The 19,867-nt window shown below is 39.7% G+C and overlaps 3 protein-coding genes across 4 annotated transcripts; 1 reads left to right on the forward strand and 2 right to left on the reverse strand.

Moving 5' to 3' along the window:
- Positions 1–94: 94 nt before the first annotated feature.
- LOC135482735 (ubiquilin-1-like) lies at positions 95–11,402 on the reverse strand. The gene is made up of 14 exons (XM_064763056.1): positions 11,298–11,402; positions 10,488–10,643; positions 10,223–10,270; positions 8,439–8,567; positions 6,892–7,017; positions 6,442–6,570; positions 6,066–6,183; positions 5,769–5,924; positions 5,186–5,409; positions 4,868–4,983; positions 4,264–4,525; positions 3,974–4,061; positions 3,264–3,339; positions 95–1,921 (listed from the first exon to the last, which is right to left on the reverse strand). Exons 1-14 carry the CDS (start codon positions 11,400–11,402, stop codon positions 1,903–1,905), a joined length of 1,752 nt encoding a protein of 583 aa, XP_064619126.1. The 3' UTR covers positions 95–1,902.
- Positions 11,403–11,448: 46 nt separating this feature from the next.
- LOC135483727 (tRNA N(3)-methylcytidine methyltransferase METTL6-like) lies at positions 11,449–14,404 on the forward strand. Its single transcript, XM_064764735.1, has 6 exons — positions 11,449–11,530; positions 12,017–12,351; positions 12,557–12,688; positions 12,890–13,060; positions 13,409–13,550; positions 13,939–14,404. The coding sequence occupies exons 2-6, from the start codon at positions 12,040–12,042 to the stop codon at positions 14,094–14,096; spliced, it is 915 nt and encodes a 304-aa protein (XP_064620805.1). The 5' UTR covers positions 11,449–11,530; positions 12,017–12,039; the 3' UTR covers positions 14,097–14,404.
- A 306-nt stretch (positions 14,405–14,710) lies between these two features.
- On the reverse strand, positions 14,711–19,680 carry LOC135482736 (fructose-1,6-bisphosphatase 1-like). Of its 2 annotated transcripts, XM_064763057.1 has the most exons (8): positions 19,398–19,680; positions 18,821–18,983; positions 18,192–18,209; positions 17,104–17,196; positions 16,680–16,820; positions 16,220–16,357; positions 15,818–15,937; positions 14,711–15,459 (listed from the first exon to the last, which is right to left on the reverse strand). In XM_064763057.1, exons 1-8 carry the CDS (start codon positions 19,568–19,570, stop codon positions 15,268–15,270), a joined length of 1,038 nt encoding a protein of 345 aa, XP_064619127.1. In that variant the 5' UTR covers positions 19,571–19,680; the 3' UTR covers positions 14,711–15,267. The 2 variants fall into 2 exon arrangements, with proteins under 2 accessions (XP_064619127.1, XP_064619128.1); XM_064763058.1 differs by lacking the exon at positions 18,192–18,209 and having other exon boundaries at positions 14,712–15,459.
- Between the last annotated feature and the right edge of the window lie 187 nt (positions 19,681–19,867).

Below are 19,867 nucleotides of genomic sequence, written 5' to 3' on the forward strand. Positions count from 1 at the left end.
TAACCATGTCTTTGAGGGCATTTTGGGGTCTGATTTTACATATTGTACCGGTTTAGTTCCAACAAAGATTGAAAAACAGGAGAATAACACAAAATTCTAATAATCAATGGTTTATTTTTGCCATTGGAATGAATACACTGATGAAAGCCGCAACGTCTTCAACAATAGCTGAACTCTAGGCCTATAAGGATTCAAAATTTCACAAACTCTCATGCACGATTAGAAGGACCAACTTATAACAGGGTGGTACCTAGAGGGAGCTGGGAGGGGGGGGGGCAAATGCCCCCAAGGGTCACCAAAAAATATGTTTTCCATACAGATTTTGGCCGATTTTCAGACTGATGGAGGACAAGAGGTGCTTTGCCCCACTCCTCATGTCCAAAAAGCCAGCAACAGTCCTGAATTAGATACAAAAATATGGCATATTTTGTTATTATGATTCACCAGAATATCTCACTAGAAACAATGCGAGTAAAATGCAACTGTTAACCGCCCCAGTGGTCCGAGATGTGCTTAGTTTTCAAAGGTATCACAATGATACGATGATAAAAACTTTGGCTGTTATTACACTCATCGTGACAGCGTATGACTGTGAATTTTGGAGGAATATGATACTCCTCAGTGATATATGTATTGCTATGTAATTTCACGAGCAAATCTGTGGAGGCCAATGTCAGAAGGACGGCCTCCCATTAAGTCCAACAATGTGTAAAAACCTTGATGAAAAGTGTTATGATGACTTCAGCACAATTTAAAAACACTTTTCCTCGAGTCAAAGTGTAAAATGGTCCTAACAAAGTTTAAACAGGCCTAAAAACGCATGAAATTTCACCCAAATGTGTAAGAGTAAGCAGCCCATGAGTATACACCTACAGAAATCATTATTGTCTTTGTTACAAGTCGAGATTCGTCTTCGTTTCCCCCTCATAAAAATCACCACAATTGCAGAAGGTAACAATGTCGGATACAGATAATCAAATCATATATCTAGTTCACAATGTAGTTAGTTTACATGAACTGGGCTGAATAACGAGACAACTCTAAGCAACTAATTAATGTAACATGTAAATGATGACATCGTAAACTGAACCCGTCTAAAGCGATGATCGTTATGACAGATGATGCCGGCTTTAAGTCAATAATATATATGAAAGGATCTACTATCCTAATCGTAGTACTTTTGCGTAAAATCTTTCGCTGAGTCCTTCATGCGAAGAAGTCATGAAAAAACCTTGCAAGGTTCTATCTGATTGGCTGATAACGGCTCAATGCCATTTTCATTAACCAATCACAGCGATGATTTCATAACTCCTTCTTAACCATTTTCTGGCTAATAGTACATGTATATACAATATTTTGTTGACAGGCCTGCTGAAGTTGGTGACAATATATAATAACATAAAGAGAAAAGGAGCAATATGACATTTTCACCTCAAATTAAATCACTTTAAAGGCCTACGTCGTTTGTGTAAATTGTATTCACTAGTTTCACAAGTAAATAAAAATAAACATTGCCGCTGAACAGGAACTAGATGTGTCAACATGATGAAAATTGACATATAGAGCATATCTATATCCAAACAGCAATGTTGAAATTTATATTCAGTGTGCATATACATAATTAAACAATCACAAATTCAATTTTAAATTTCAAATTTTGAACAAATGGCGTTGGCCTTTCACTTACTTATGAACAAAAGGCCGTTTAAAGCAGATGGATTAGATGAGTTATCCGATCGGATTTAGTGAAAGTTTAAAATAGAGTGCACATTGACACACTTACGACTATATATATATATTTTGATAGAAATTATACCGTTGATTAAACCTCTTCTTCTGGTACAACTGACATCGCCTTCATTTTCACATCTTTTCGCAACTTGAATCTTTGACGTTTGGTCTTCATGAATTTCCCGGAAATCTACAGAAAAAGTTGACACAAAAGTTTTAGAAGGCTCTCAATACAGTGCTACCAGAAAAACATCGAAGTGTAAAAAAGTGCATTCATTCAGGTCTACTTTTCAGAGTAATTTTACAACTCATTGGAAGCCTTAAGATGAGAATAGGCCCTTTCACACCATTACTACAGAAATACAAATTACGAGCAAAGGCCAACTCAAAAACGCACAATTAATGCGCACTTTAAACTTTGTACATGCGACTGGACCACAACTTAAGACACAAATTCCATTCAAAGATTGAGGAAATGGCTGCAGCTACAATTCTGTTCTGAACCTGAATATAGAAAGGATCTTGAATCCTACTGTGTTTAGCACACTCTTTATGAACACAAGGATTATGGTGTGAAAGGACCAATCCAACTGTCATGGACTATTCAAATATATCAGAGATGAAAACGCCCCTTCAGAAAAAGGTAGAGAATGTGCAGTAAACACAATTCTGCGCACTCGGGATACAAAAGTCTATCATATTTTTAAGAGCAGTTTGCACCTAAATCATGATTTTGAGGCCTTGGGTGTTATAATTGTTTTTTACAAAAGTGGATAAAACTGATGAGGGTAATTTTTAGAACGAGGACCACCCATGCTGGAAAAGGGCGAAATTCTGCCCAAAGGCGGCAAACTCTCATACCCGATATCAGAACCCATCTGTACAATACTACACTAATAGTTTTATGAGAAAATAACTAAATCAAAATGCAGTATTGACATCTAATGATTGTTCAAAAAAAATATTTATTTGAAAATCGGTTGGTCAAGAATCAGAAATGTCTCAAGGCTTGTACTTTGGAGGAGGATTTTATAAAGAACTCACAGGAAAATGATAAGTAAGAATACAGAAAAAAAGAAATTAAATATCATAATATTTAGCCAGGTTCAGTTCAGATAATGTTGATGAGGCTGAAAACGTTCCAGGCACAGTGAACAGAAACAGTCCAGTGTGAATTTGTACAGGGCGCCACAGAAAAAACATCCCAGTTCTATAAAACAATCCCTTGAATGTACCTACAACATATTACAAACAAGCAGCCGGCCTGCTACATACTGAGAAGGTCCATATTCATATGCAAGAAATCCTGTGCACTCTGACTCACATTCCTTAGTAGATATCACCCCAGATGATACACCTGTGTTGGGGCTTTTAATAGTTATGATATCGAACCTTTTTTTTTGTAACACCCTGTATAGAATTGGCACCAAACAGTCACAGTCTTAGTCCAGTGAATTTGAATGTCCTTCATCCGTGGATATAAATTACAGTGAATTTTACTAACACTTAAAGCATTACATGAAGCTTATCACCTTTGTTGATTTTGTTGTTGTATTTGTAAAAGTCTGTCTATTGCAGCATTCACATCACCCCATGTCGCCGTTAATGCTGGAAGACAAAAATATTGCGAATAAATTAACAGAAAGACAAAAGAATGGGACGAATATAGTTATAATGTCTTTAAAGTCAGTTTGAACAGACACATAGAATAGGATTTGGGCGTTTTTAAAACTTTTGGGATGGACATACTTTTGTCCATTTCAGCAGAACAGCTCAGCATTTGAAGTAATAGATTGGAGGTGACAGAATATTCATGTATTGGAATTCATCCCTCAATTTGTCAATCAAATCAGAATGACCCATTCACGAAAATGCTTATGACTTAATTAATCACATTTAAGAGGATATGCTGTGGTACAGATACAATACAAGGGCCTCCACCGGCCCCCATTGGTAAGTAATGTAATCGAAGGGTCTTTCTAAGAAATAAAATCCTTACACAGATCAAGATGTTACATAGGGATCTGGTGAATACAATGAAATGTGTAGGATTGCATCAGCTCATGAATTGATTTCTACCATGGCCTGCGTTGTCGAATGCTGGACAGAGTAAAAGCAAATGGCAAATCTTGATTGGTGGTGATAATGACTGTAGTGTCTTCGTTTTTAGATAAAGGGGGATTCATCTAGATCGACAGGCTGAAAATTAGGGTGTATAAATAAACAATCGGTAGACACTGACCTCTTATATTATCCTCTGTGTTTATGAATCCCATTGTCTCTAACTGCTGCAGCTGAGAGGCAAACTGCTGTTCCGGAGGTAGTGAACTCTGAATATCAAAATGAAGAAAAATGAGTTCTATGGAGTCATGACATCCATCATGGGTGTAACTCCTCCCAACTTGTACAGACAGACTACAAAGGTGACTCTTGACCGCTGCAGACTATTTTCTGTTTCAGTATTCAAATGGCACTACAATGACTGTTATGCCATGAGACACATTGATATTAAAACTTTGAAATATTGCTGACCTGTGGTGATTGTCCGGGTCCCCCCGTTCGGTTTCCAGCCATTGCCTGTAACATTGACGTCATCAGTGTGTTGAATTGTGAATCGGGCGCTCCAGACGGCGTTGATGACGACGTTGGCGTCGTTCCTGTTCCACTAGATGTAGTTGATGTCGTGGACTGAGTTGTTGCCGTGCCCGTGGACTGAGTGGTTGTCGTGCCAGAGCCAGTGCCTGTTGAGGGGGTTGATCGTGGGGGGACCGTCAGGCCAGATATACCTGTCATCCTGCAAAATGAAATTCAAAATGAGTGGACTTGGTGATACAGACACACTGGGAGAAAGAGACCAAAAGAACCCATCATCTCAATAAACATGTCATCACTGATTTGTAGCACTTAGCTTTTGATAGAACCTCTCAAGAAGTTAGAGACAGACGACAGCTGACTATGATAACAAGAACATGACAAGTGTTTTTATATTTCAACTGTATATGTAACCATGGAAGGTTGTAATAGATGAAACCCTAAATACCAGACACAAGTCAGAGCGCATCACTGTGGTCGAGAGGCTGATAGGGTTACAAAGACCTGATATGCCGAGACTTTGTGGATTCATTTATCTCCTTACCCGGTCACTAGTTCTGGTGCTTCACTCTGGAGGCGCTGCATGCCTTGCTGAATCTGCATGATGGCCTCGATGGCGGCTGGGTTGGACAACGTCCGCTGGATTGCCGGATTCTGCATCTAGAAATAGGGAATTTACATGGTTTCATGCTGGCTTATCTAATATTTGTGACAATGTGGGTCAACAAGCTGGAAATGCCTTATCAAAGGGTTATCAGGCCAAATCTTAATAATATTGACCCCCATGAAACGAAACAGCTTTCATTGGGGTCAATTGGCCTAAAGGGCATATAAATGTAATGCATTGTTTCAAAGCACTAACCTGCTGTAGAAGAACCGGTAACTGATCTGTTAGTTGAGACTGTAGAGCAGGATCGTTTGCAAACATTGGATTATTGCCGATAACCTGCCGGGCAAGGTCTGGGTTGTTACTGAGCGACTGGAGCATTGGCTGCATGTACGGAGCCTGGAACGCCTGGTTCATCAGTTGGGGGTCCTGGGCCATCTGCTGAAGGAGACTCTGCATTCCCGGCGTGTTAAACATGCCTGAAATAACGACGACTGATCTAAAGACAACATTTTCTAACGGGTCAAAAAATGGGCAAGGATTAGAACACCAGACCTTAGGTCCACAGATGCAAAATTGTTCACGTCATGGGCTATTTTAAAGTAAAATAGTTGCTTTTTATATCATTTTACATATTGAGTTTTTGGGGTGGTTGACGTATTCATCTCATCTAAAATCGAGCTAAAGGGGATTCTTGCCACAACAAGTAGTCCTCAAAATAAATGCCTAAACTCTCAACCCACCTTGGTGGGGGGAGTACTACCTGGAGAGTAACAAATCCAAGTATAGAGGAAAAGCTGAAGAGAAGAGGAAACAAGCTGTTAGCACTGGTACGTACCATGTGGCCCACCAGCACGGCTACTGGTATTAGTAGTAGTTGTACCTGTACTACTAGATGTTGATGATGACGAACCGCCTCCAGGAGCCCAAGGATTTGGCAATGGATCTGTGTTCTCACGACCTTGCTGCCCCGAATTTCCTCCTGTACCACTTCCTGAAAGATGGCGAGATGAAGAGCACTTAGCTGTTATCACTTAGATAAAAACAAGCTGCTCAGGTCAAGTACATTACAGAGATGAAATCCCAAAGAAAGAAACATAAGAAAGAGGCAGACGGCCAGCAGCGTCAAACTCACCATTATTAACGAGTGATGCAAAAGGATTCCCTCCCATGCTGTCCTGGGCAGCGCTCATCATTGGCTCTTGTATATCGTGATACATCCTCTGGAGAGCGTTGAAGCCGCCAGGAATCGACTGAAAACAAAAAGGGTAATTGAGTCAAAGATTGAAAATATGAGCTTGATTCATGACTATAATTATGGGGAGTGAGGTCACTGTCAGACTGCTTTTTTAGAGTGTCAAGGAGCACAAACTGCTGGTCCTGTTTCTGATTCGAGAAAATTGTAATAAATAGATCATGCGTGTCAGTAAAATGAAGTAGAAACACCTTCCCTTCACCTCCCCCCCTCCCTTGGGTCCGGCCCAGAAAATGTTTGAACAAAACTTAGTTACCTCGAGGTTACTCATGGCCCGGTCCTGACTCCTCATCAGCTCCGCCATCATTGACGGATTCTGCGCCATCTCCATCATCTGTCGCATCATGTCAGAGTTGTTCAACATGTGACCGATTTCAGGATTACGCTGCAAAAGATACTCAAACAGTCACTTTAAAGGCTAAAACGGAACCAAAACAGTCTGATAGTCTGCACATATACGTAAGAACTTCAAAAATATAAATCAAAATCTAGACTAGGTCCTCTCAATTCCAGGAAATATGTGCCGTTTAACAGTGTGTGCACTGACAGAATCCGATAACAGTAAGAGTTAGAAGTTGTGCGATTGCCAAGGTTGTCGGTAGGTTTCTTGATGTCCACAGATCACGATCCTTCGTCATTCGATTCGGAAGCGGATGCCTTACCACTATTATGACATAAAATAGTTTAAATAACAAATTATTCTTACCTCAGTTAGCTCTCTCATCTGTGGGTTACTCATAATGATTTCTCGCATGACGTCCGGGTTTTCCATTAACTGCTGAACAATAGGGTTGCTCATCATCTGTCGCACCATATCTGGGTTCTGCAACATCTGAAATAAAACACAAAATTCAAAGACAAACCATTGATGAGTGGTCGAAATTTTAAGTTTTTTTCTGTGTGGTTGTCAGAAGGGCAAGTGTTCTAAGATGCCTGCTTGTGGGTCAGAATTGGACAGTTGCCCTGCAAAAGGTTTTGGTAGAACTGAAGAGTTTTTTACGAGTATGTTGCCCACAGAACAACCTTTTTACAAAAGTAACTTGCCCGTCTGATCATTTGGTTGTCCAGGGCAAGCAGACAAGTGGGAAAATCAAACCCTGAAGTAGGTGTTTCCTTTACGTTTGCAGCTAAGCCTTGGTGGGGTGTAAAGTACAGTGGAACCCCGGTCGGCGACCACCTCAGTAACGCGACCACCCCGCGAACACGACCAAAATTCTCCGGTCCCGAATGGTTTTCTCTCTAATTCTCATTAACTGGCCCTCGCTAACACGACCACCCCGGTACCCAGACCGCGACCACCAGCTTGGTCGGTCCCAAACTGCAAATTAACCCCGCTAACGCGACCATGAGGCCTAATTGCCGTAATCAACCATGACCGCATCGTATCAATTGGCACCTTCTCGCAAATCCGTGTTGATAGTTAGCACCTCGAACACAATGACCATGGGAATCCATATGAAAATAAATGATGTGTAAGTGAGTTTGATCAAATGTAAGCGCAAATAAAATGAAGAATAAACTTTCTTTTCGACTCACGGTTTGTTTTTCATCATTTAGTATTAAATGATGTCAAGAGGCATGCACACGTAGTTTTTAGGACAAATAAATTATGTTGATTAGTAAGAGTACCGACACTCAAAGTAAAGAATGCTTACTACGTCGTAATATTGATAAAATACGTTTTTAAAAAGATGATTTAATCAGTACCAGTTCAAATTGGCTGAAGTTAAAGCAGGAAGACATCAGGAATAATTCTCAACATCTTCTCACATCACCTCTCTGTTAGCGGGAATATTAGCTTGACATCAAGAAGGGCAGCTGCCGATGGTGTGAATGACATGCTTGCTCTAATTAGCATGCTCAAGTTTTAATGTAATGTTTGGTCTAATTAGCTCTCGTCAGTTTATTTACTCATTTACATAAGTTGTAAATTAAACGCAAAACACTCAAGAAAATGATTTTTTATTCGTGATATACACACAAATTATCGAATCACCCGGTGGCGTAGTCATTAATGCATGTCAATGTACACACAGCATATCTGCTAGGACGATGTTTTGGCGGGAAAACCTACTTATGATTCTTAAATTCACTAACGCGACCACCCCGGTAACACGACCACTTCGGCTTAGTCCCTTGGGAGGTCGTGTTACCGGGGTTCCACTGTAATCTGTATTTCATAGCTAAAAATCAAGAATAGTAGTCAGCCAATCAATACAGCTGCCTGCCAGAGATTGAAAAGCAATGAAGTACCTCTCTCTGCATCCTTTCCTGCAAGTTTCCGAATTGTTGAGATCCTAGACCAAGACCCTGCAAGCCCTGCAGACCACCTAAACTGCCAAGACCGAATGGAGTCGCATCAACGTTTGGTCGCTGTTGTGACTAGAAATGAAGAGGTAAATCTGGGTAATAAAAGAATCAAGAGGGACTGCAAGGGTTGCTGGTGCCATAGTCAACAGTCGTTACTGTCCGCTATTCCCCATGGTCATTTCAGTAATTTTCCTGTGATTTTTAGACTAGAAGCCACTAAAGCCACAACGCCATGACTTCTAATTGCAATTCAACCAATCAGTGGCTTTATTCCAGGCAAACAACTATGGCGACGTCATCATGTTTTGTCCCAGGTTGTAGCGATAAAAATCGCTTGCTGGCAGGGCACAAGGCAAAACCAGACTCAAAAAAAATTTCAAGCACTATTCCACATTGCACTGTATAGCAAACATGACACCAGCCACGATTCGTTCACCTAAACCATTCTGGCACACAGTCTTATAGATCGGATCTATTCTTCGACCCCAGGCCAAATGTATCGAACGAACCAGTTCCACTTTTCTCAAGGCATACACTGCCACGCCAACGCTCATTTGAAATCAAACGACAAGCACACCATCGATGCTAGCTCTTGCTTTGTTATGATACATATCACAGCTTCAAAGTTGAAACAAATCAATACAATTCATTTATGTTATCTGATGAACTTTCTGGAACATTCCAACAAAACACATTTTCATGAAACGTACCGGTGACAAATGAATTATTGAATAAGTGAATGTTTCAGCACCCACACTAGACAAGCTGATGCTGGAGATAAGGCTGACCTTTCTCAAAGTTTAACCCTTCTCACCACTGCAACTGACGTGTAACAACTGATGACAACAAATGACATAATAATCTACAAACCATACAATTTGTCACTTATAACTGGGTTTAATCTGTCATCAAATGGAACGCCTGAGGGCAAACGTGTTTTTTACATAAATTTAAAAAAATGCCATTGTTTAGTTTTTTTATGGTTATTTGAAAAAGATAAAATCGTGTAAAGTACTCTATGCTAAGAAATGTCAGAAACACTTTGAAGGTGCTAATGTCTGGTATGCTACTCTGCTGAATGATATCAGAAATGAATTGAGTGTTGCTCACTTTGGAGTTGAGCAGCAAGTGACAAAAATTAAGCTGTAGCACTTACTCGCGCAAGCACCGTGCTAGTAATCACACTCGCTAATAATTCGAGATCAATGAATATACCTTATGATGACACACAGGTGTATCAACAAACATGTAATCAATATCAAGTGGAGTTCTTTTTGTTTATATTTTTTGTACATGCAGGAATGAGAGCACCATTTCAATTGATTCTACTTCCAGAAGAATCTTCAATAAACACCACCGAGGCTTTAACTGATTTGCGTTACAAAGGTCTGTAATTATGTAATCGTGTCATTGTTTTGATATTCCAGAACTTTCTTCTTGTTCTACACTGACCATGATTGATTCTTTGATAGGTTCATGAACAATTCTGTATCATTGCCTAGAGGTATAATGGTCATACAATGATACGTGCAGACAGAAAGGGGTATAAACACTCCCTTGTACCAACCATGGAGGATGTGCCACTGATGAGTAGGCAATTAGGGGGATATTCTTTCATTGAGTCGAGTCGGGGTGGGCAGCTCTACATAGCGCTTTTCCAAGGAACTTATGCTCAAAGTGCCAAGGCATTCCGGTACTACTCTAGGATGAATTGTTCTGTAACTTACCAAAGATGGCCCAGTTGTTGTACTTGACTGTGCAGCTTGTTCTTGCGCCTGTTAAAGACAGAATATAAGGCTCGTGAATGAGGAGTGGTAGGACCTAGAACTCAAATATGAAGAAACAGCACGGATGGAGAGTCTAAGTATAATGGTGTAGCTGCAAATACAAACAAGCCTATTATTTCTGGACGCATTAAAATTAGGGAAGGTTACGAAGACACTGGATCGTGACCTTTACACTACAGTGGTCCTGCAAAGTGGCGCTACTTACCCGATTGGCTGATTTGATAACCAAGTGAACGGTGAGACCATCTTTTATTCCGTGCTGCTTTAAAGATTCGTCATCTTTCAAGATTTTTCCGGCGAAGATCAGACAGAGCTGTTCAATGGGTGTGTCTTCAAACTTTGCAGAAATTATTGTCTTGAACTGAAAGAGAGAACAAATTCAACAATAGTAAACCATCTTCATATCCACGACCAAAGTTTTAATCTGTCCTAGTGCAACAGTCTCTTGTACCTTAACCTGTTGTTGTTGATCGGTGTGCCAGTGGGGTGGCATCGCATGAATTGAATGCCATGATGTAATGTTGGGCGATATTGCATCGCCACGTCGTGAGAAGAGACTGCGTTGTATCGCCACTATTTAATTGGAATGAACATCATGACGTAAATGGTGATACTACGGTACGCCGAAGTGGCAATAGGCCTATAGGGCCTAGGCCTACAATATCATTATATCGCGCAATGAACATTACATACAAAGTCAATGAGGGACATAACATTTATGAATTGAATGGACTATGCCTGTGGTTGGGGCACCGATGTGCAGGGGGGCACAGTGTACCATTCTTTGAGTACCTTGCATACGTGGTACACGTTACATAAATACAATACATACAAACATGCACTGCGCGCGTACATGTAGACAGTAGTGTATCGTAGTGTACATTTTGTAATGATGAATCTGCATGTTTTTAATTTGTCGACGTCATGACTGCGGAAGCGGCCATTAGTGACCGGTTTTCGTCATTAAGGATAGCACTGATCACTTTTATAGGGTTATATTAAGTAGCATATTTACCTCTCTTATCGTAGCATCCGCAGAAACGGACACATCCTGCTTTTCTTTGGGTGTTTTCACGATAATTGTGAATGATTTTCCAGACTGTTCTCCCACATCCGCCATTTTGCTGGTTATTAGGTGGTTCAACTTTTTCCTGATAGAGGGCAGCAAAAAATGCACATGGCATTGTTTACATATTGAGGCCTTCAGAAGCCCATCTAAAGTCACTGCAGGAGACTAATTTCAGCATTGTATGTAAATTTGATTGTGTCTGGCATGGATAACAATATTAGAAGATAAAGAAGAGTATTTACGTACAGAAATCAAAATCGCTCTTGTCCTCAAAATCCGATGACTTTGTGAGCCATCATCTCATTACCTTACATATAGTATACAGTGTATAAAATGTGTGCAACTGCAACACTGCTGTGTGTACATCATCATCATCATCATCATCATCATATAGTAAAGCTTACTTGTTACTAGTATAAAGATAAATATGCCAATCCTAAGGGTCGTCTATTACCAAGTTCTGAAGTAGATCGTGTATGTAAATTTAGACATACCAGTATACCTGGTAGTGACAAGCAAACTGCTTGTTGTCGTCAGCTGTTTGAAATATTGGGGAAAAGACCTTCTATTTTAAGCATCCATACATCTCCTTTGGTAGCCCTACATCATATCTTTGTAAACAGTATTGAAACAGTCAGTACTTTAACTTCTTCTTGTATTATCAGGTCTTCAACGATTCGCATCCCAAATGGAGGATAGAAGGGCTTGCTGTGACCTACGAACGGAGGATAAATCTGAGTTGGATGTCCCTGCTGGCCAAGGGTCCAGTAATAGCGGAACTCCTCATCAAGTGACTGGTCAGACAGCCAGAGAACTTACAACAGAAGAACAACAAACACTTTCAAGACAAGATAACAAATTGGTGTCTGAATTCAAACAGGACAAACTTGAAAAAGAAGCACAAAAGAACTGGGATTTGTTTTACAAGAGAAATACTACTAAGTTCTATAAAGATCGTCATTGGACGACGCGGGAATTTGAAGAGCTAAATTGTGAAAAGGTATGAAATAGTGTTGAGAGTCTGAGCTGACACACAGAGTCAGCTAACATAAAGTATGCCACTGATCAATTCCTAACCAACATGAAGAAGACTGATTACTGTTTACTTCATCACAACTTTTTGGATAAAAAGAGCTACATGTTTGTGCTTTATAGTGATTGACACTTATTTAAGGCAATCAATTTGTTAACTCCTTGACTTTCAGACCACAAATAGCCTGAAGATTTTGGAAGTTGGTTGTGGAGTTGGGAACTTCTTATTTCCACTCCTTGAAGAATACCCTGGAATCTATTTCTATGCTTGTGATTTCTCCCCAAGGGCTGTGCAGTTCGTTAAGGTAACTATTTTGCAAAGTTATAAGTGTTCTTTTTGCCGTGCAAAAATTCCTCTGAAGTCTATAGTATTTGTGGGCTTTGAATATGACACCCTTCCTTCCTATGGACCTATTTCAGCATGATTGCTCTTTTGATGAAATCGCTAGTGTTGCACAGAGAGAGACTGTGGCGTTTTGTTATAATTTCCATTCATCCTGCTTCAGGATAATGAACTGTACCAGGAAGACAGATGCACAGCTTTCCAGTGTGATATCACAAAAGATGACATAACTTCAAATGTTCCTGAAAATGGCCTTGACCTTGTCACCATGATATTCGTCCTCTCAGCTATACACCCAGAGAAAATGGTAGCAGCGTTGAAAAATTTAGCAAAGGTGAGCCAGTAACTTTGCTCTCTGTAACTCCGCAACTGACCAGAAGGTATGTAATGCAGAAACAGGACGGAATCTGTTCTATCAGAGCTGACGAGACTGAGGAATGGAGCAGAGCTCAAAGTCAACTTTTATAGGAACCTAATCCTTTCTTTACCTGTTAAAGGCAGTCAGTAGGCAGGAGTCAGGTTGGTTAGATAAATTTAGACAAAGTCCCCGATAGGGGTCTATCCTATCTCACAGTACATCGAAACCATGCTCAAATGAGGAATATCATTATTGCTGAATCAAATACAACCGGGTTATTTTGACATTTCTTGTCATAATATCAAATTATTCATCTTTATGTAGGTTCTTAAACCAGGTGGAAGTGTCCTGTTCCGAGACTATGGACTCCACGATTATGCCCAGTTAAGATTTGCTCCAGGACATAAGCTTCAGGACAATTTATATGTGCGACAGGATGGAACGAGAGCATATTACTTCTCTATCGGTAAGGATTGGTGATGCAAGTCAGTATTTGAGAAAAGTCAAAGTAGTCGCTTACCCAAGACCACATTCTTACTGTGGCTGGATCACTAGTCCAAAAGCTAAGGCACTATACCCAGCCTCCATTCTTGCTACATTTTGATTGTAAAGGACTTTTCGAAGAAGATGAAACAGAGCCAAAACAAATCAAATGTGCACTCAGAAGGCCCAAGCAGACTTCGGACAATGCCTTAAGCCATGGTGACCCTTTGTTCCAGGTGAAATGCATGACTGGTCAGCGCCAAAACAAACTTCTTCGAAAATGTCGATTCTTTCGTCCTCCCTCCTAGATGGACAAAATGTTGCCTTCAAATTATTCTCCTTTTGTGCTTAATATTCTTTAATGTTTTCAGAGACTCTCTCAGAATTGTTTATTAATGCTGGGTATAAAGTATTGGACTGTCATTATGTGCATCGCGACACAGTAAACAAAAAGGAAGGACTTAGTGTACCTCGTATATTTGTGCAAGGAAAGTTTCAAAGGATACCACAGGAGGATTCTCAAAGTTGATGAAAAACATTATTTTTAGGACAATATTTGCTAAAGAAATGCACTGTCTCTATATATTGGAATTGGGTGTATGCTGTATTCCAAGTCAATCTTCCTTCGCTATCTAAAGATGTAAAAGAGTATGTACTGGAGAGGTGCAGTAACTTAATAAATGAGATGATTTTTTCCACACAAGTTTTATTCTTTAATTGTTTGGTGTCCGAGAACCTCGAAAGGTCAGTTGCGACACAATGGGTCACAGATGGTTGCCGATACTTGCACATTCTTGATAATGTAGGTATCATCAAAGAGCATTGTAGACTACAGCAGTCGGCCCTGGATGTTCTATTGTCTCTGTATTTGAATTCAAGAGGAAGTAGTCGTATTCAAAGATTAGAATCACATCATATCCACTGTGGTGAATGGGGTACTGGTTGTATAACAGGAAGGAAGAGTCCATTGACAATGTTGTTTGTTGGCAGGTGCTCATACTATAAATACGGTAGAGATACAACTGTAGTAATAAATAGTATGAAGATGGTCAATGGACTTTATTGTATACATAAAGTACCCCATTGGCCAGGGTGTCTGTGGCACATGACATAAGCTGGCTCTAAAGCAGACAACAACACTAATTTTAACTAAATAAGTCACTAATCACCTTTATTGAGAAATAACTATCATAGACCGTAATTTTGGAACATTGTAACAGTTGGCTGCTGGGTACCGCAAGGAAGCCTGAAGAAAAGAGATATATTGCAACCATGGCAGTACTGAAATATACAAACAAGCTTACAAATTTAGACAACCCAGTACCACCATAAATATTTTAATTATAGTATCATGATTAGATTGATTATTAGTAGTGGTACTATTAGGATTATGGCACAACATGTACATTGTCATGTACTACAGTACTCCAACAGATAGTATAATTTATCAACACATGTTTAACATTATAGACAACCTTTTTCCGACGACAAAGTTATCAGTAGACGCCAAGATCATCAGATAGAATTTCTACTAAACTGCATTCTATACAATTCCTATTTGTTCTATCATAACCTCATTTAATCGAAATATAGCACTATTTTCGAAATTGCAACCTCCTCAATCAAATTCTCATATTCTGAGAAATATTTCAAGAAGTCCTTTGCATCACATCCCATTTAATTGTCCATAACCTTGTATCTCATGCCTGGCTGTGTTTCTTGTATAAATCTATTACATCTTGCACATCATCTTTGGATCCCAGGAAAATAGGCATTCGCTGGTGAATCGATTCCGGTTGGACGTCTAAAATGGGGATTTTTCCATTTGTTGCCATGCCACCTGCCTTCTCGATGATGAAGGCCATTGGGACGCATTCGTAGAGAAGACGGAGCTGGAGTGGAAATTTTTTATCAATAGCAACAAGAATTCATAAAGACTAAAAAATACTTCATCTTCACACTTACTGCAATTAGAGGGAGTAGATATCCATCTGAATATTTTGACTTTTTGGAACCTCATACTTCTTGATTGAATTTAAGTTAATTATCACTTATATTATTGGACTGATAGGCCAATATTCATAGGACTAAGATCGTCACATTTTTAGTTAATATCACTGTAACAACATCATGGTCTGTGAAAAATATCTGAAAACTATCACGTTTCACTTTTTCAGTGTTGATACCAGTACAACTGGCATAACAAAGTACACATGGGCTTATTTTGTAAATATTTAGAACCTGTCTTACCTTGCCATTAGGCGATTCCTTAGTAGCAGGGTACATAAATATCCCTCCGTACTTGAGTGTCCTATGTACGTCAGCTACCATGGAACCAATGTATCTGGCACCATAAGGTTTCTTACCCGGCTGAAATATGATATCAGAATAGTATCGATGACAACTGTAGATGATAAAGATCTTAATTCTTCCTATCAAATCGCTTCCTATCAAATCATGTTTTTACTTTCTTGGGAGTAACTTGCACAAAGCCATTCAAGACATGTCAGAACTTGTTCACTTACAAAGACATTTTTTTTAGCATTTTTTTACAACAGCTGTACTATAACAAGGTCATTCTGAGTCTTCACTGAAACCTGCTTCGTGACTGCCCATGCTCTGTTATAAATCATAAACTATTTTCATAATTACCCCAGGGTCTTTCTTAGAGTTGACATATTCTGCGACGGCTGGATCCCAAGCCTTGGCGTAACCTTCATTCAGGGAGTAGAGCTTGCCTCGTGACGGGATTCTAATGTTAGCATCTGTCAAGATGAACTCGCCAATAGACTGAAAAAGAACAAATGCATTCCTCAATCATCTTTTAAAATACTCAAAAAAACCACGGCTGGCGATTCTTGGCGGTGACTTGTTACTGGGTACTGGATTGTTGTGAGAGAAGCGTCATGTAAATTTTGTCTAAATTTGCACGTTATTTTGACACGCACCCTTGTGAAAGGGCCCCCTCTTGGTATGCCAAAACCATATTCTCCTTTCCAAAATTCTGTTGCTAATCATTTTTAAGCAAGCAAAAGCAGCATTGCTGTGTATAACTTCAACTTAAAGGCGAAGATGTCTTAGTTTTGTCATTGTCCACCTTTCCACTACTTACAGGATCGAGCATGAATCCATTCACCTCACAGCCAGTGGAGAGCACAACCATGGTGGCACTACCGTAGAGGGCATAGCCAGCCGTCACCAGCTGTCGACCTGTCTGAAGTGCATCTTTCTCAGTTGCTTGGCCATCTGAAGTCTAGAGAAATGAGAGAAAATATGGTTTGAATACGATAAATGTAAGATCAGTCAAAGGTAAACTCTTTCCAATACCCCATACTCCTCTGTGAGAGTGCAATACTTGGCGGGGTAGAACAGCTTCACACACGACATAGTTAAAATTCAGTGAAGCCTATTTGGCTATTGGGACAGAAAGTATGAAAAGGAGCATCAAATAGCAGTGGTTACAAAGGAATTTACCATGCGAAGTAGACATACTCACTGTAAAGCTTTGGGAGATCAATTTGAAGTTGGGGACGTACCTTTCTATAAATGCCAAAGATTGTACCGATCGACACTAGGCAGTCAATGTTGGATGAGCCATCAAGTGGATCAAAACAGACAATGTACTTGCCCTGAAATGGCAGAATGGAGCTTTAACTGTTGAGTCTTATTCCTTGACAGAGGTTGTTGTTATCTTTTTTAAAAGTAAAATACGAAAAGAAACAAACAATGAAGCAATCCCCATCAGTGGTCGAGATACATTTATATATACACCATCAAGTTGATAACAGTCACATAGTTGGAACTTAGACTCTGTTAACTTTCACCACAAAGTTAATAAAAAGGATACTCACTCTAGATAAAAGTAAATAAAGACAGCTCAATCTTATGCATGATTAACCAAATCCTCCTCCATAAAATCAGAAAGACTCTGATAAAATTAAGTCTAATTTAAATCATCACATCAAGACACTACTGGACACAACATGTTAACAAAGGGACGGTGTTGCATTATATTTGAAATGATAATAAAAGAGAAGGATAAATATGAATGGAAATGGAGTGACGGCCTTGTTCCCAATTGATACATGTATGAACAATCACCCCGGGTGAACACCTCAACCTGGAAATGAGGGCTTGGGTTATGATAGGGAAAGAAGATAAGTTGATAACTGTTTCATCATCAACTGAAAGCATCAACTCTTAGGTCAACTCGTATGACAAAAGAGAACAAATCATTATCAGTAAGTTTATTTTGGAAAAACTTGTTTATGGCCTCTATCCTGTGATGGCTATTAATTTTCCTAGACTGCCAATCTAAAGCCAAACTTCTGATGAAGAAAATACACTGTTGTATAACTGATGGTTCAATATCATGGTAATCTTGATCACATCATTGTATGCTGATTACAATTTGACCTTGATTGAATTACTAGTATTAATGAATGTCTGAACTTTATCTTATTGACCTTTCGCGGGGTCAAGAGTGCTTGTCCCCAAATATCAAGGTACATAACAAAGCAAAAACAACCATGTCCTAACAGAAACAGACCATAAACAAACTTCTCCAACCGTTCCATAAAATCTTAGTAAATACAGTACTATTTGTTAGTTTTTCAGGCCATACCTTATCTGTGCCACCATGCTGTAAAAAAATAAAGCTTTTACAAATGAACCATTCGAAAATGAGGGGCGATCTGGGGACATGACTTTGAGATGAAGTCCCTCTTCGTCTAGTACCATTAATCGTCGCCATATTGAAAGAAGAACAGTCTGCGTCACCACCACACAAAGATTGTGACGATTTCACGCAGGTGGCAGAGTGAATTTAACTAGATAGTTCTCCTCATGATAATCTGACGCTTTGTTTTCTCAGTATATCATGTTTACATAGCTCAGTATATTGATAATATTTGTTCCTGATTTTAATGTTTGAATAGCCTTTTTGAAAGAGTTTTTAGAATCGAGCTAAAAGGAAATACTTTTTGGCTCAAATGACGTCATCAAAAGTGGTTTGAACTAAAAATGGAGTTATTTCTCTTCAGGAGTTGAGTCTTATTTTCAAAAGCAAAGGACCAACACTAAACAAGGGACAATTGTGAGGTACCTCTACAGGTATATCAAAGCAATGCGATAAATAACTAAAGACACAATTAGACACAAGCAAAAAGCAAAGGTACAGCAACGACAAAATGTATGATTAATAATAACTTTCTGACTATTAGGACACTGTGCTCCAGCTCAAACGGTTCTTACTTGTTTGTCTAAGTCCACTACTATGGCATTTTCATTCTCCTCCGACACAAGAAGACAGGTAGTAAAGGATGACTTCAACATATTGATGAACATGTCATTGGCAAGGACGTCAAGCTTTTTCACCTCCTCCCCCTGGATGTTGACATCACCTGCCATGCCATACCTGAAACAATTATTGAGAACTAGCAAATTACCCGTGATGCGGGCAGGTTAAGTGGGCAATACCCTTGAATTGAATGAGCCGATGGATTTCACCGCAAAAGGCGCTTAACCATGCTAACAGGAAAGGGGCCAATTTGGTGGGTATTCCGCTATATCACCCGGAACCAATTAATTACAGGTGCCTGTGCTCATGCCATCCGACCAATCAGCAGGCCAAAAATCTGTTGTATATGGTTCATCCATCATTCATCAAACCAAATGTAGGCATAAACGTAACCCAATTCAAAGCGAGATAAAAAAATCCAGGTTGTATTCACATCACTGACACTATTTTACAATTGAGACGGTGCAATTAGGACAACTCTACACTACAGTACTTTAGTGATATACATTGTACACATGTACATGTACTTACAGGCGTGAAATGCCTGCTTTCCGCACAGCTGAGGACACCGCTTTGACCGCAGTCAAAATTGCATTCAATAACTGCGTCAAATCGCCTGTGGCTTTGGGATGTTTGCGTTGTTCTGCCAACACATATCTTGTCATTGTCATGCAGTCCGTGTCTATGGTACCCGAACTCGACATTTTGAATGATAAATCGAAGAAATTGGATGATGAATCGGAGTCTGAGCTCAGAACTCAGAATTGTTGTTGTGCGTGGCCGTGTCGATCAAGGTCACGTTTTTGGCCAATCACGGACGATGAAACAAGACACACCTCCGCAACTACACGAGCGCCATCTCCCGCTTTTCAATTATTACTGTAAAATCGGTCAGGGGCTGTCCCATACTCCTTCCGTCTTCGCTGCTTTGAAGAATGGGGCTGTCCCTCCTGGCATAATCAGTGGTTTTCAATATACTCCGCATGTCGATTTGAACATGA

The sequence above is a fragment of the Lineus longissimus genome, chromosome 2 (assembly GCF_910592395.1).
Source record: "Lineus longissimus chromosome 2, tnLinLong1.2, whole genome shotgun sequence".
Classification (NCBI taxonomy): Eukaryota; Metazoa; Nemertea; class Pilidiophora; order Heteronemertea; family Lineidae; genus Lineus; species Lineus longissimus.